The 16799-nt window shown below is 38.5% G+C and overlaps 1 protein-coding gene across 1 annotated transcript; it reads right to left on the minus strand.

Annotated features, from left to right (window-relative positions):
- Positions 1-475: 475 nt before the first annotated feature.
- LOC122131249 (receptor-type tyrosine-protein phosphatase H-like) lies at positions 476-11256 on the minus strand (the record flags this gene model as incomplete). Its single annotated transcript, XM_042706137.1, has 14 exons — positions 11188-11256; positions 7501-7522; positions 6126-6392; positions 5227-5487; positions 4863-5135; positions 4398-4494; positions 3787-4130; positions 3116-3388; positions 2489-2758; positions 1847-2137; positions 1487-1624; positions 928-1123; positions 655-773; positions 476-563 (listed from the first exon to the last, which is right to left on the minus strand). Coding segments are annotated over exons 1-14 (2708 nt in total), but the record flags the coding sequence as incomplete, so codon positions are not given.
- Positions 11257-16799: the final 5543 nt, after the last annotated feature.

Raw genomic sequence — 16799 nt, forward strand, 5'->3', positions numbered from 1 at the left:
ATAAAAGCATAAGTTTTTCATATGATTAATACATATTTCAAACAATCTCAGCAAAGCGTATATTTGTTAAATGAGTATGAGAATGGGATATGAGTGTAAATGTGAGTCAGAGAATGTCTATGAATGTGAGCCTAACACGCGTACGGCTCCATGTCGTGGCTGTCAGGTTCATTCTTTCGTGAGTCGTTCATCATCTGTAACAAACCAAAAGACAAGAATGAGTGTTATCTCTTCAGCAGCTCAACAGAAGGCATTCTTTGAAAATGTTGTCAATTATCTATCAACCGTGGAAATTTAACAATCACCTGATGGTATTAATTGGAATGTCAGAAGCAGGTCTTCTTGAAGCTTTCCTGGATAAAATGGAAAAAAATTGAAAATGAACAAGAAAGCTCTTTTCTCAGAATCCTTCACCTGCTCCAGAAGGTTGAGCAGATGATAGGATTATCAGAAGCGTAGGTGTAGGACTACTCACCTCTTCAAGAAGATGAAGACGGCTATAGCAATGCATAGACAGACGGTCAAGATCCCACAGGTGGCTCCAACAGCCGTGGTGATGACCACTGGGGGCAAAGGTCATTGTTAGGCAGACTATACATCATACACAGAGAATAAGGATAAATAGAATGCCTGAAAAAGAGGTTTAGGACATACGTGGGTCTTGTTTAAGATATACAGTCTTGTAAAATCCGGATATGGAGCAAATGGAGCCATGAATGTCCACATGTTTATCTGTTTTCATCTGCAGGGCAGTACAGGTGACAATTGCAAAACTAACAAGAAATAATGGACAAATGAAATTAGAAGAAAGAGTAGAGAAAGAAAGACAACAGATAGATTAAGACAGAATAATAAGTAAGAAAGGAACAGGATCTCTACTATCATCATTGCTAATTCCATCTATAACTCGCTCAGCCACTTCAATACCTGTATGTTTTAGTAGGGGTCAGAGGGCCATTTCTGTATGCTTCCCGCAAAGGGCTGTCTTCTCCCACAATGATAGAGATCTCTTCCATTTTAATTTCATTTTTCTTTAAAACGGCAAGGTAGTTTAAATCCTGATGTTTCTGCCAATCATCATAAGAGTTAACTAAATCATCTTTCTTGAAAGTGGGGTTTTCACCTGTACAAAAGAGTGACAAATTACAGAAAGTAAATATTTATACTTGCACCTTGCTTGAACTTATAATATTAATATAAACATGTCATGGGAGTTAATATGCCTTATCAAAAGTTGTCATTACAGTTAGTGCCCAGTCAGGAAAGCTCTCAAAATGGTTGATGTTTACTTACAATCATGTCATAAAATAATTCAGTTACAGGTAAAAGTAACATACCACTGTTATGTCTTTGGACATCAGCTGTCATGATGACAAACTAAACCATGACCTCTTTAAATCAAAGTTATGTCTCTCTTATGATTAGTGTTCAAGTGTGTTAATAGCACAGGCATCACATGCTGTACGCTGAGAAAACAAACACATACTCTGCGACACCAGGACACCGTATTCCAGAATAGGTCCATTTGAAGAATTCAGGAAAATGGGATCAAGAATCAGCTCAACTTTATTGTGGGAAGGTGGGCGAACTTCTACCTTTTCATTGTCAGACACAACAGGTGGTACTAGGGAAGGGGAGAGGTGTATACGGTAATTATTTAAATTTCACTTGTTAGCACTTATTAGCTCTTTAATATCTTATCTTCCTTCATAACTCACTACTTCCACCAGTCAACAGTTTAACCAAAAACAGGCCTAACTCTTCCTCTCTTGTCCAACACTGAGTGGCATCATCCAAATACAAATAAGTAATTACTGATTGAGTTAATGTAAAAAATGCATTCTACCTGTGACTCCTGTTTTGCAAGTCGTGGTAATCATGCCCGATTTCCCACATCCAACTGTCCAAATAGTCACACTGTATTCTGTGCTGTATGTAAGATCACTCTCTATGCGGTAGACACATGTTTCATTGCAAGTTTTCTCTTCTCCAAGATGGACATTGACTTCAGCATTGGTCTTGGCTTTGATTTTGAATCCAGAGTTGTGTCCTTTAGGGTTTTTCCACTCCAATTCAAGTACAGGTGTATGGTTTTTACCAACACATTTAAGTTGGTCCTCTGTGAGTCCACTAGTATCTTTGAACAGAAAAAAATGTATACCAGTATATAAAAGGAATTCATGTAAATCACAATTTAGCATAAGCCATATTTGCTAATCCATGTTACACTACACATTCTGCAGTGTGTTTGAAGTACTCCCATGTGGTACCCTTCAAGGTGTGCCAGCTTTATCAATCACATTGAAAACACAGAGAACTACTCTGTCCAGAACACACACATACATCTCTGACCAGCTATCACCCCAGTTCTGCTGTGAAACTGGAAAGCTAATAACTGATTCATACAACCTCATGTGTATTGGGTGTCTCTTGTAACACCTCAGACTAAGAGCCTTTCGGTCAAGACTTGAGAGAAATTTGAGCTCACCAGTGCATGCGGAATTGTTCACCGGTGATCCATCAGTGCCATCAGAAGTAAATGTGGTGACAGTGATGTTGTAACGGGCTCCTGGTATCAGCTGCTTGAACTCCAATTTCAAGTCATTTGTAACATCGGTGAGGTTAATATTGTCAAGTTCATTTGTCAAGTTCACTCGATAGTAGTATCCATCTTTAGAGTCAGGTGGAGGAGCCCATTTCCATCTCATGTATGTTTCTTTTACAATATCAACTTGTACAGATTTGACACTCTCAGGTCCTGCATGAAGACGGAAAAAGTATTACTTAAGAATGTGTAATGTATTAAAGGTCCACAGTCCATGATTCCGGTTGTTTGAGCACAACAGCCAATCAAATTATACCCCTCCCTTCACTTTGTTTACAGAGTACAGAGTACTGTGAGGGGAAATTTGATGAATTTGATGAATTTGACAAAAACTGTATTGCACTAGAAGAATTAAGTCCCCACTATTCAGTGTATATGAATAGTAATGCTATTAATTAAGGATCCTTTCATGCTTTGCTCAGAAGAAAACACATGTTTAGTGCGGATAAGTCAGCAGTAGAGTCCTTTGTCAGTGCACACTAACTATACACCCTGGCTTACTGCACTTACTTGTTGTGACATGTTCACTGCAAACAGATTCACTCTGGAGGCCAAGTGGTCCAGTTGTTCTCAAACAGATGACATGTGGTGTTCCTGATGGAAGGTTTGTCAGGTTCTGGTATGAGGCTTTGGTACTATAGTCTGCAGTCCCTGATGAACTACTAATGATCACGGTGTAGTTAAAACCATCTGAGTCATCCATGAAGAAGGCAGGGGCCCACTCAACAAAAATGGATTTTGTAGTCTTTTTCTTGATAAAAATATCTCTTGGAGGGTTAGGATCTGGAAAAAGAGAAGATTAAAATCCAGCCATCATTTCCTTTGATTAGTACTCAACACTGATAACTGATGGATTTCTCTGATATACTTGGTGACAATGTGCCATATAAGCTGTTTGTGTATGTTTTCATGTGGTTTCCAACCCAAAGCAGAAAACTATCATATTGTATCGTCCAGATGTGTTTATCAGTCCTACATGACCAACAAAAGGAATTGTAAATGTTCTTGTTACTCTGAAAGTTGGGTGACTACGGTGAAACTCCAATCATGTGGAGTTTGTGGAAGAAACAACTTGTTACAGGAAGAACTTGATTAATTACTGAATCCTGATGTTATCAGACAGATGCCATATTTTCTGATACACACATCTTTGTATTGAGAGTGAGTTTTCAGATACTCACACGTTGCATTGGTAGTGACTTCAGATTCTTGACTAAAGGGCCCACTATTTGTTGTGACAGTGGCTGTGTATATCTTCCCAGCTGACAGGTCTTTAAACTCATAGGAGTTGATACTTGAGTTCAGCGGAAGGCTCCTGGTGATGTTACTGCTGCTGTTCAGGAGAACCTCAAACGACTCCACATTTCCATTAGGACGACTCCAACTCACTGTGATGGAGTTGTTGGTGTGGTCTGAGATGACCGGTTGCACAGTCTCTGGCCCTAGGTGACAGGAAATATAAAACATCCAAACAGAATTACTCTGGAGGTCAGTAAGCCATACATAGCTGAATGAACCACATCCTCTAACAGAGACAAGAAAGGCAGAGGTATGTGGATTGAATCCTAAGTGGAACATACAGTTTCATACTCTCTAAGAGAAGGGATGAGTGACAGAAGTCTTACTGGTATAACTGAAGATTGACACTTTCTCTCCTTCAACAGCATCTGCAGTTTGGACGTAAATGCTAAATGAACAGTTGGTTCCTGGAGTGAGATTAGTTATGGTGATATTCTCATCTGTTGTTGTTTTGGAGAATTGAGATGTGCATCCTGAGGTCTGGACTCGATACTTGTAAGTGTCCTTGTATTCATCTGGTTGGTCCCACTTAAGCTTCATTGCTGTGGTGTTTAAAGGCTCAGCCCTCAAATTACTGATGGGGTATGGCTCTACAAATAGAAGAAGCATTCTGTAAAATATCACATGCTAATATAAAGTGTGATGATGGTATAGGCAGACTAATATCATCATGAAATCTGTTAGAATTTACTTCATTTACAATAAAATAAAGGAGATGTTTTCAAAAAGCCTCTATCAACGACGTAATCTGGGTCTAGTGTTTATTAATCTTAACAACATACATGTGTCGAAACTTCTCAGTGGTAAACAAATAGGGAAAATAGGATCCCAGAATTTGACACTGACTTATCATTTCTTCAGCTAATACTTTAGACTTTTTAGAGGAATTGTATGATCGATGAACGATAAAAACATTTATCATTGAGACCTGACAAACACCATGACTCTCTGTACTTACTTGTAGTGATATGTGCACTGCAAACAGATTCACTCTGAAGGCCAAGTGGTCCAGTTGTTCTCACACAGATGATATGTGGTGTTCCTGATTTAAGGTTTGTCAGGGTCTGATTTAAGGCTTTGGTACTATAGTCTGTAGTCCCTGATGAACTACTGATGTTCACTGTGTAGTTAAAACCATCTGAGTTGTCCATCAAGAGGGCTGGAGTCCACTTAATAAAAATATAATTTGTAGTCGCATTCTTCATGGTGATATCCCCCGGAGGATTGGGATCTGGAAAAAAAGTAATTCCCATTATCAAATCTCCTTCTACTATGTATAAACAACGTCTTCACCAATAAAACTAAAGTATTTTTATACTCACAGGTAGCAGTTGTATTTACTTCAGATTCTTCACTAAAGGGGCCACTCTTTGTTGTGACAGTGGCTGTGTATATCTTCCCAGCTGACAGGTCTTTGAACTCATAGGAGTTGACACTTGAGTTCAGCAGAGGGCTCCTGGTGATGTTACTGCTGCTGTTCAGGAGAACCTCAAACGACTCCACATTTCCATTAGGACGACTCCAACTCACTGTGATGGAGTTGTTGGTGTGGTCTGAGATGACCGGCTGCACAGTCTCTGGCCCTAGGTGACAGAAATATCCAGACAGAATTACATAGAAGAAGGAGCAACCTAAGGCATTAGGCAACTACCTAGACAAACTGATGAATCCAGGCTGTAACACATGGTGTAAACCGTGCTGATGCATTTCAGCAGAGGCCGTCCTGGTAAAGGATGGGTATGTTAGTTTCTACTATAAGGAGCCCCTGCCTCCCTACGCTCAAGTTGAGAGCAACCAAATCTGCCGTCTAGAGCTCAGTCATGATCTGTGTTTAGCCTTTTGACTTTTGACTTAATGACATCTTGTTTCTTTCTGTTGACTCCTTAGATTGCCACTGGAGCTATTTCTAAGTTCAGTCTTTGCCTTGACCAAGTCTGTGCTGGAAAGAGATTGTTGGAGTAAACTGACTGATTTTTATATCATGGTCTATGGTCTGTCTGTACATGTGCTCCCTATAACTGTATGGCAACAGCATCATGATTTTAGCAGCTTTAGTCCTTGAAGTGAATAGTCACTGAATTTGGTTACACAAACTTCAGAAAGTGAAACATTTTAAGATTTCAGGGTTGGCAACACTACATGGGTTGTGTCCTAAGATTGACAAAAGTTTTCATAATTTAGATTAGCGTTTAGAGTGAAAGTTTAGTTAGAAAAATCTTACTGGTATAACGGGAGATATTGAGTTCCTCTCCCCTTGTGCCATTCATAACCTCAACATAGATGCTGAATCTGCAGCTGGTTCCTGGAGGCAGGCTGGATATGATGATCTTCTCCTCGCTTGTTGAGGCATCACGGTTTGGCGATGTGCATCCAGAGATCTGGACTTGGTAACGGTAAGTGCTCTGGTAGTCCTCTGGTCGGTCCCACTTTAGCTCTATTGCTGTGGTGTTTAAAGTCTCAGCAGTCAAATTCCTGATGGGATGTGGCTCTGTAACCAGAAGAGGCATCACATACATCTGAGATGTGACTAAAAGAATAAAACTATAAACATATTCACTGTTTTTAATAAACAAATTATAAAAACATGTTACTGGCCTTATGTTTCGAAGTATATCCTTACTACCATATTTCAAAGAGCAGTTGACACTCCTTCAGAACTTCCTATGCACTTTAACATCCTATATTTTTGTATTGATCTTTTCTATATCTGACACTTATGTCACACACAAAAAAAGATTATTTTTGTATGTTGTCATCGTTTTTTTTTTTTTTTAATGTCAAGCCCGTTAGGGTCAATGTGTCTTTTTTCTGTACTACTGTTTGCCGTACAGGTTCATAAGAAAAAAGGAAACCAAGTCTAGAATCCAATTTTACAGTCTTGCCAAACTAATTCAAAGATGATTGTAACTGGACCAAAATCACCAGAGAGTGTCACACTGTATAGGCATCATATCATGAATTATGAATTAATGGTAACACTTTCTATGAAGCCTGCCTCTATAAGGCCCTATAAGGCATTATAAGGGCATTAATAATGTCTTATAAAGTAGCTATAAGTCATTGTAGCACTCATTATAACTATTTATATGTCTTCACATTTAAATACACAGACTAATGATCACATATTTATAGTGCATTATTCTGTCTTCATTTATAACCATTTACAATTAACTGACAAAGTGTATCATAAAGGTGGTTATGAGTCATTGTGAAAACATGTACATAGTTATAATGAGCGCTACAATGGCTTAAAGCTACTTTATAAGACAGTTTGAATGCCCTTATAATGCCCTTATAGGGCCTTATAGGGCCTTATAGATGCAGGCTTCATAGGATGCATTATGATATTTGACAGATACAAAGACTAATGATCACATGCAGTGTGGTTGGTGCTGATGTGGGGGTGCTGACTGAAGAAAAACAATGTATGATTACAACAAATAGGAAAACCCTGTAATGATCCTTATTACAACACATCAGTATTTTATCATAATTATGTCTTCTTACTCATTGATTAACATTTGAACATTACATATAGTGAACATGTGAGTGTTGTTGCTTCATCAGAGGTCTCTTTAAGTCAGATAAATACCTACCATCACTCTGGGCCTTTGAGATCTGTGAGAAAAACAAAACACCAAATCTGAATAAAGCACATACAGAATACACTGGCCTTTCTCCTTTTATCATGTTCTACTACAGTCCTCTAGCCTGTTAATGCAGAAGCACTATTCTAGAGCTGATAACATCGTAATTAAGGGTATGTAGCAACACAAATAAAAAAAAACATTTAACCATAAACAGTTTGAAAAGTAAATAAGCACTAATACTGTCACAATCACGTGTAATATAAAATGCCTGTGTCCAACAGTTCACTTGAAACAGGCAAAAGATGAACTGGATATGCCCATTGCTGTGCGCATAGTTTTGATGCCTCCTCAAACTAATCGTCCATGCTATTTTTGCCAAAATGTCTTGTTTTCTCTAATGAAATCGCTATTCAAACAACTAAATGATGACACTGGATAGTACTGAGGATATTATAGTGGTTTATTTATGTACTCACATCACAGCAAAAAACCCGTCTCTATTTCCCATATCATACAATCTCAATCTTCTTGAACTCCTCGTGGCCATAGGTGATAGGCACCTATTTTATCCAATAATACTCATTCTCAGGTTTAAAAAGATATGCGCATTGCCCGACTTTGAGCAATGAAATGAAGAATGAATGAAATGGTCTGACAGCGTAAATGGGTAGACTGGTGAATACTTTGTTACACGTCATACCACTCTTGGATTTACTGTAAGAATTCAGAATGATTTGCTGTAGTACAGAAGGAAAGACAAAAGTTTGAATGCTTGTTATACAGTGATAGGTATTTGCTTTTGTGCTTGGTGAGTTTGGAGAGGCTATGAGACACTTGGAGACGTCTAAAGACACCATATGGAAACTGATGTGTAACACTTGTAAACTTTTGTCTATCTGCTTAAATTTATTTACACACACTGTCAAGATGTTGTTGCACCAGGAAAATGTTAGTTTCCTTGGACATTCAAAACCGAGTTCTACACTGAAACTTAAAAAAAAACAATAGGTGTTTTATGTTTTTCTGACAAATCATTTATATGTGCTGCTCTGAAATGTAAACTAAAATGACATAATACAAAACTTTAACTTACTTCATTTGATGGTCCAAGTGGAGTGGCTTTTAATTTAAGCCATGAATGGTTATTATGCAATGTGTAGAACCACAGATATTCAAGTTTGAAATGAAACAGTGAAAAATAGGCGGAAATTGTAAAAAATACCCCTCTGCACGAACAGGCTAGAAGACAATATCAGCTAAGTCACCACACCTCCTTCTTTGTAACCCATTTGTTAGTTGCTTTGGTCTGTCAAATGGCTATATTTAAATGTAAATGTATTTGGGTTTCCCTCTAAACTTTCCATTTTTCTTTAAGTTTTGGTTTGCATATTTCCAATTCCCTGCAAGTGGACATTCTTTATAGAGACAATTCGTCCAAGTAAACCAAATGAATATGAATGTCTAGAAAAGGTCAAACTAAAATGATGCCTGGATGATATGATATGAATCCACATACACACACCCACATACATTTTGTTTTTGCCTACAGGTAAAAAAGGTGCTTGAAGTGACACATTTTTCTTTTGTGTGTGTGTGATTATCTGAGAGAGAGAGAGAGAGAGAGAGAGAGAGAGAAAGATTCATCATTTTTTGGTGTGTGTGAATATGGAGTTATTAGTATGTGTTTGTAAAAGGAATACTGCATATCATGTATCTATATTGTACCTTTCCTGAGACATGGGTTCAATACCCAGGGAGCACACATACTGATGAGTATATGTCTGTACGGTTATGTAAGTCATTTTGGATAAACACATCAGCTAAATATAGCATCAGCTGAATGTGAATGTAAATACAGGGTCATCTCTCACACACATAAATACAGTAGGCTTACCACCTGTTTGAGTTGCTAATGTAGTTGTTAATGTGTATGTGAATTGCTAACTACACACTGAGAGGTTTCCCACCTATCTTCCTTCTCATTGTTTTGTTTCCTGCTAAGAAAAGCAGATACTTCAGCTATCAGAGCAGAAAAACATTGTTTTCCCAAGGTCGCTAAATCTAAGTTGATCAGCCATGATAAACTAAATAGGCCTGTGGCTCATAAACTGCTGATCTTAAGTCAGTATTTCCCTCTCACTGATTATTTGGTGATTGTGTTTCCCCTAAGGTATTTACTTCACCTTCTTAGATTATCCATTCAATAATTCTTTATGATAATTTCTTCTTAAAAATCCAAAGGTTTAATAGCTAATGTGAACTTAATCTAAATCCCTGTTGAAACAAATCCATCTTTATCCACTTCGAAGTATAACAGATTAAATTCCATACATTTTTCCAAATGTCTTAACCCCACTAATCTCTCATATCAAGCGTTCTGCAAACTATTTTGACTTTATGCAAACAGTAGTTTTTGGCTATATGTGCGTCACATAGGTGTACATTGGGATTATTTTACAGAGTCTCTCCTATTATTGCCTAATGGACTGTAAGGAGCAAACACCTTCTGTGAGCCCTGTGTACACTATTAGAATGTCACTGCAAAAAGGGGTGTGTTGGAAAGTTAATCTGTATTCAGCATGTTAAAGGAAATACTGATTACTTGTTTCCTTGTCCAGGGATGTATCTGCCCATCAGAATTCCCCTGGCAAATATTGAATTAAATATTAACTTAAATATTAAGTATGACATGACATATGACAATCAAAACAGTCCTGCCTGCCTTGTGACAAGTTTAGGCTGCATCACTACCCCACCCCACAACACCCCCACCCCAACCCACCACACCGGGGCCCTGCCAGAACCTCAGACAGCAACCGATCTGACAGGTCGGAACGAACAAAACACATACCTGGCTTTTTCAACCTGCGTTTACTCCACTGACAACAAGTGTTCATGAACAATGACTCATTCACTTTCCCCTAATATAGGTTTTGTTTCAAAATCCCCATTGAAATGTTCCTTGTGTGCCATTGCACCCTTTTTGTAACTCCCCTAACTTCCTTATATTCCATCCTCATCCCTGATTCCAAAGCTCATGAGCTGCCCAGCTTGTCTGCTGGGTCACAGAATCTGTCTTGACCATTACTGTGATCCTTTTGGTGGCAGCGCCATGCCATTTTCCTTGCCATTTATTAAGGGTGTCTTTCAATCAGGTCGTTTCTCACTGACATGCTCCATTTCTCATTAGGACTGATTTTTATCTCAAAGATTTTTGTTTTCCATAGGTACCAAAACTTGTGTCTTATTTCTCTCTCTCTCTGATCCTGATCATTGTTGAGTTAAAGCTCAAAGTTGGTGATAAGAAGTGCACTTATGTGTTATAGCATAGTCAAGATGAACATGTTTTGGATAAAGAGAAATTGATTTGAGAGATGATGCCCCCTAAAATATTTTCAAAAGAATTCATTTGAAGAATTTTTGCTTTTTTCACGTGGTCCACTTCAAAAGTAGTTGAAGTAGTACTGTCTTTAAGACCTCAGAGCCTTATTTACTAACTTTCCAATGCATTGCGGCCATACACAAAATTACTTTCTGGTCAAAGTTGTATAAGTCTATAAGACAGTTTCATCAATTTCAGTAATGAAATGTAAATTGTCACCTCCTTTTCGTTTGTCATGCTGTTTCTAAAAACGCAAACCCAGGCAACAAAGATACCCTCGCATTATTAAACGTGGCCTAATAAGGTCTTACCTTGATGGAGAAGCAGGTGTATATCAGGGTCCAATGCCCGATGCGTGAGAGGAGCTGCCGTAAGTTCATGTTGGATGTTGGCTGGATAGTTGACTAATGCTACCAGTGCTCCTACTCAGTGGATTTTTAAATTCCCTTTATCTCAGAAATGACCAATTTTGGAAATTGTTTATCAATAATAATTAAAAAATAAAACACTAATAGCAGCTGACGCATGTGATAACCCGCTGCGGGAAAGTTTTCTCTTCCTACTGTTGGAAGGTGCGGTCTCCACGACTAAGCGCCTCTTCTGAGATTACTCACCTAATGAGTAATTATCACATTTGAATAAACGTTGGCTACTGAGCCTTTAACTCTAACTAGTAACTTTTCACTGCACACACATTGTATTTTCTGTGCATCTATTATAATATAAGAACTACAAATTATTTAACAACCAGGTCTCCAGGAAATGTCCTACCCCCACTAATCTCTCAAATCAAGCGTTCTGCAAACTGTTTTGTCTTTATGCAAACAGTAGTTTTTGGCAATGCGTGCGTCACATAGGTGTTCATTGGAATTATTTGACAGAGTCCTTCTTATTATTGCCTAATGGACTGTATAAGGAGCAACCACCTTCTGTGAGCCCTGTGCACACTATTAGAATGTCACTGCAAAAAGGGGTGTGTTGGAAAGTTAATCTGTATTCAGCATGTTAAAGGAAATACTGTTTACTTGTTTCCTTGTCCAGGGATATATCTGACCATCAGAATTCCTGTGGCAAATATTGAATTAAATATTAACTTGTTTATTAAATATGACATGAAATATGACATTCAAAACAATCCTGCCTGCCTTGTGACAAGTTTAGGCTGCATCACTACCCCACCCCACAACACCCCCAACCCAATCCCACCACACCGGAGCCCTGCCAACACCTCAGACAGCCACCGGTCTGACAGGTCGAACAAAACACATACCTGGCTTTTTCAACCTGGCCAATTGTTCACATCCCTAAAAATGGATAGAGGCTACTTCACAGACTTGGTGCGTTTACTCCACTGACAACAAGTGTTCATGAACAATGACTCATTCACTTTCCCCTAATATAGGTTTTGTTTCAAAATCCCCATTGAAATGTTCCTTGTGTGCCATTGCACCCTTTTTGTAACTCACCTAACTTCCTTATATTCCATCCTCATCCCTGATTCCAAAGCTCATGAGCTGCCCAGCTTGTCTGCTGGGTCACAGAATCTGTCTTGACCATTACTGTGATCCTTTTGGTGGCAGCGCCATGCCATTTACCTTGCCATTTATTAAGGGTGTCTTTCAATCAGGTCGTTTCTCACTGAGATGCTCCATTTCTCATTAGGACTGATTTTGATTTCAAAGCTTTTTGTTTTCCATAGGTACCAAAACTTGTGTCTTATTTTTTCTCTCTCTCTGATCCTGATCATTGTTGAGTTAAAGCTCAAAGTTGGTGATAAGAAGTGCATTTATGTGTTATAGCATAGTCAAGATGAACATGTTTTGGATAAAGAGAAATTGATTTGAGAGGATGCCCCATAAAATATTTTCAAAATAATTTATTTGAAGAATTTTAGCTTTTTTCACATGGTCCACTTCAAAAGTAGTTGAAGTAGTACTGTCTTTAAGACTTCAAAGCCTTATTTACAAACTTTCCAATGCATTGCGTCCATGCACAAAACTACTTTCTGGTCAAAGTTGTATAATAATATAAGTTTCAGTAATGAAATGTAAATTGTCACCTCCTTTTCGTTTGCCATGCTGTTTCTAAAAACGCAAACCCAGGCAACAAAGATACCCTCGCATTATTAAACGTGGCCTAATAAGGTCTTACCTTGATGGAGAAGCAGGTGTATATCAGGGTCCAATGCCCGATGCGTGAGAGGAGCTGCCGTAAGTTCATGTTGGATGTTGGCTGGATAGTTGACTAATGCTACCAGTGCTCCTACTCAGTGGATTTTTAAATTCCTTTCATCACAGAAATGACAAATTTTGATAATAATAATTTAAAAATAAAACACTAATAGCAGCTGACGCGTTTGATAACTCGCTGTGGGAAAGTTTTGTCTTCCTACTGTTGGAAGGTGCGGTCTCCACGACTAAGCACCTTTTCTGGGATTACTCAGCATGCCCTTGTGACGCCTACAACGCAGCTCATTCTCATTACACTTGTTAATGTATTCACTGCAAATTGCTTCATGTACTTACACTGAATATCCACAGAGTGGCAGGCATTGCTTGTTGATGTCTCCGTGAATTGAGACCTGTTTTGTAAGGCCTCTTGAAATGTAAAAGGGTTATGGTGTAAGAATCTTTATTAAGTAATATTTAACTGATTGTTCTGAATGAATCTTCCAGGAAAAATACCCATGTGTATGGAAGATGTTAGCCATGACAGTGAGATGACTCATCTCATTAAAAGGTAACATTAAGAATGTTTTCATCCATTTTCATTTTTATATGATCTCTTTGTGTAAGACCTGGTGAAACAAAACAGTGATTGTACCGGTATATATTTGTGTATTTGTCGTGTCTATATTAATATAATACATGTTCTCTCACAGTTTTGTGGTTTGCAACCCACCAATTTTTAAATCTATCAATAAAAGCCAATTGACTTCACAATTTGTCCATATGGTTGCTATATTAGTAAGACTATCTCAATCAGAAAATCCTCTCATTTTACAGTTCTGATCTTCAACCTACAGTCCTTACTGCTATTCTGCTGTCACCCAGGAGAGTGAACAAGCCTCTGTGGTGGCTTAGACGTGCAAAACAAACTCCTGATTTTACAGGGCACATTACTTATTGGTATGAAAGAAAGAAGAGTCTCAGTGACAAGTAAAAAATTAGCAACATGTTTAATATAGTTCATCCCTGCCACTCTCACCAGCTTTATTAAGATTGACACCATCCATCCTAACTTCAGATGACTGAGAATGGAACCAAATGGAATTCCTGATCCCAGTTACACAGTTTATAAGCTATAGTTGGGTGAACTTATTTTCACAACTGGTCACAAAACACTCAAATTTAATATCACACATAACAAGTCAAATTGAATTCTCCTCTTTTGATTTGGATGGCAACCTTACCTGCATTAACCTCATTACCTCCCACATCTGAAACTGTAGCGAGTCACGACTAATTTATCCCATGGACTATGAGCAGGACATATGGTCATGGACTGGAATGAAGTTAAGAAGAAATCTATCCCTATTTGTGCCAGTTTATTCTTTTTAAGCATGTGGATGTGAAATGTAGCATGCAGGGTTGTGTGCTTCTGTGTGTGTGTGTGTGTTAGTGTGTGTGTGATGTTGATTAGTTCCAGGGTGCTTCGTGAACGTTATTGAGAATGTTAATGTTTAATTCTGTGTCTAATGTTCGATTTTGGAATGTACTTGCGTCTCCCTAGTTGTGTTAATGTTAACATGTATTTCTGTTAGCATTTTTTTCCTCTGTGTGAAATGTGTAAATGCCTGTGTATTGTATTACCCACTGTGTTATGTAGTGATTAGCCCTCGTGTGTTTTCCCATGCATTATCAAGTTTCCCCTGTGTTTTGTCAATAAATGGCCGAGAAGCCAAAGAGAAGCTTACATGTTGCTCACTACATTACAACACTGTAAACTGAGGATACCTGTGTAGGCCTTAAAGGCTATGTAATAACTAGGCTGTAACAAATCTGGGCTAGGCGCTCAGATAATGTCAACAAAATAAATCAAGGTTCATTAAAACACGCATGACAGAAAATAACGTGACTTGTATATTTATTTTATAGTGCTTATATTTACAGTGAAAAGAAGATAGTGAGAAACAATAAAGAGCCCGTAGGCCATAGAGTCTGTATCACCGTCCAAACAACAAAAACCGCGCAGTTTTGCGCTCTAGTCCCACATCCAAAACACGGGAAAAAATCCACAAAACTCCGACGCAATCTGGATGTCCAAACAAAAAGGTATATCCACACGAATTAAACCGAACAGCAGCGAGATAATGCTTCTTTTAGAAATGCAACCAGCATCAACAAGAGTGAGGAAAAAGGACCGATCTCACCTCTTCAAAAATGTTCATTCAACTGGTTGCTCTATCCCGACGGTATTCCTAACCCGGGGAGGTGAGTAGGGCTTAATCTAATATGTGTTCCGATCGGCGATGCAGTCCGTTTATCTGGAGTCCTCGAGGATATCAGGTAGCTTTTGTCACTGGCAACATCTGCCTCCATTAATTTCTCCCCCTGCAGTTTCCGTGTCTCGGTTTAAACACCAAGCAGCTGATTCCAAACGGAGCACAGCCATAGGACAGACAGAAAAGGTGTGTGCGTGAGTGATTGAGAATGTGAGTGACCCTATCGTCTTCCTAGGCTCTGGAATCGGTGACATACGCCAAAATATTCTACTGACTATGAAATTATCACCCTAGTCCCTGGCCAGGCTTTCAATTTTATATTTTGAGGTAACACACCATCAGGTGACCTTTAAATAATCCATTAGTCAATTTTTTATGTGGCTGATGTCACAAGGCATTGATAAAACTATGGAAAATGGGTGAATATAGAGTAGAAGATGGTCTACTTGAGTTTTCCCTCTTTGTTTCATATAGGCGTGTGATTTGGCAGGGGCAGAGTTACCTGCAAGAAACATGGCTTCATCACCTTTCACATAACATACTGCAGATAAACAAAATCTAATTAAATCAGTCTTAACACTTTCTTATTGACCATGACAACACAAGTTTTAACATTCTTGTTATTACTAAGGATGTACTGATAGTTGACTAAGCTGCTACTAATTTGTAGCCTGTTCTATAATGGAAAAGAGGTTGTGGGGTTGAAGGCACCAGTTTGTCTACTGGTCTCATGACTTTTCCCTTGAATGTAGAATCCATGCCAATGCATATAAACGTGGTTGCAGCTTGCAAATGTGGGCTGGTTCCCATCACGTTCTTTCAAATTCGTATAGGCGTGTGATGTTGCAGCAGTAAAGGGACATGCCATGATCGTATTTGGCAATCGTTCCATTTTCAGTAGTTGCATCTTTCAGGTTTTACCGTATTTTTGTTTTTGTTGTAGATCTCTCTCAAGGGCACACCTACTCACATCCTATATTCATTAAATAGGCTATTTTACACCCCGTCACAAAGGACCCTATCTGTATTCCCCTTGAGCTGGCAAGTCAGTCAAACGAATGTGTCCCTCTAGATTTTAGTAGACGTGTGTGTGTGTGAGTGTGTGTGAGAGAGAGTGCGTTGTGTATAAGGCAGGAAATCAGGTGTTAAAACCTGAGTCCAGAATCGGGTATTGACTGGTTTGACCTTAGAATTTTTGTGGGCTTTTGCGTTTGGTGGTGTCAAGGGTATACTGTATTGTCAAGGGTATACTGCTATTTAAATGTCTTCCACTTTAATTCAAAGGGATAAATCTACTGGAGTCTAAAGTCTACATTACACAAGGTGTAACGTTTTTTACCACCCTCTAGTGCCTGCATGTTAATAATTATACGATAATTTAAGATGTCTGTTAATAATGAATAGCTGTTTCACTGTAGGTACACTCCTGTTTCCTCTCGGTGCAGCGGTAGAAGGTACAATTGTGTCATAAGTTTTATG

Source organism: Clupea harengus, unplaced genomic scaffold, assembly GCF_900700415.2.
Source record: "Clupea harengus unplaced genomic scaffold, Ch_v2.0.2, whole genome shotgun sequence".
In the NCBI taxonomy this organism is placed as follows: domain Eukaryota; kingdom Metazoa; phylum Chordata; class Actinopteri; order Clupeiformes; family Clupeidae; genus Clupea; species Clupea harengus.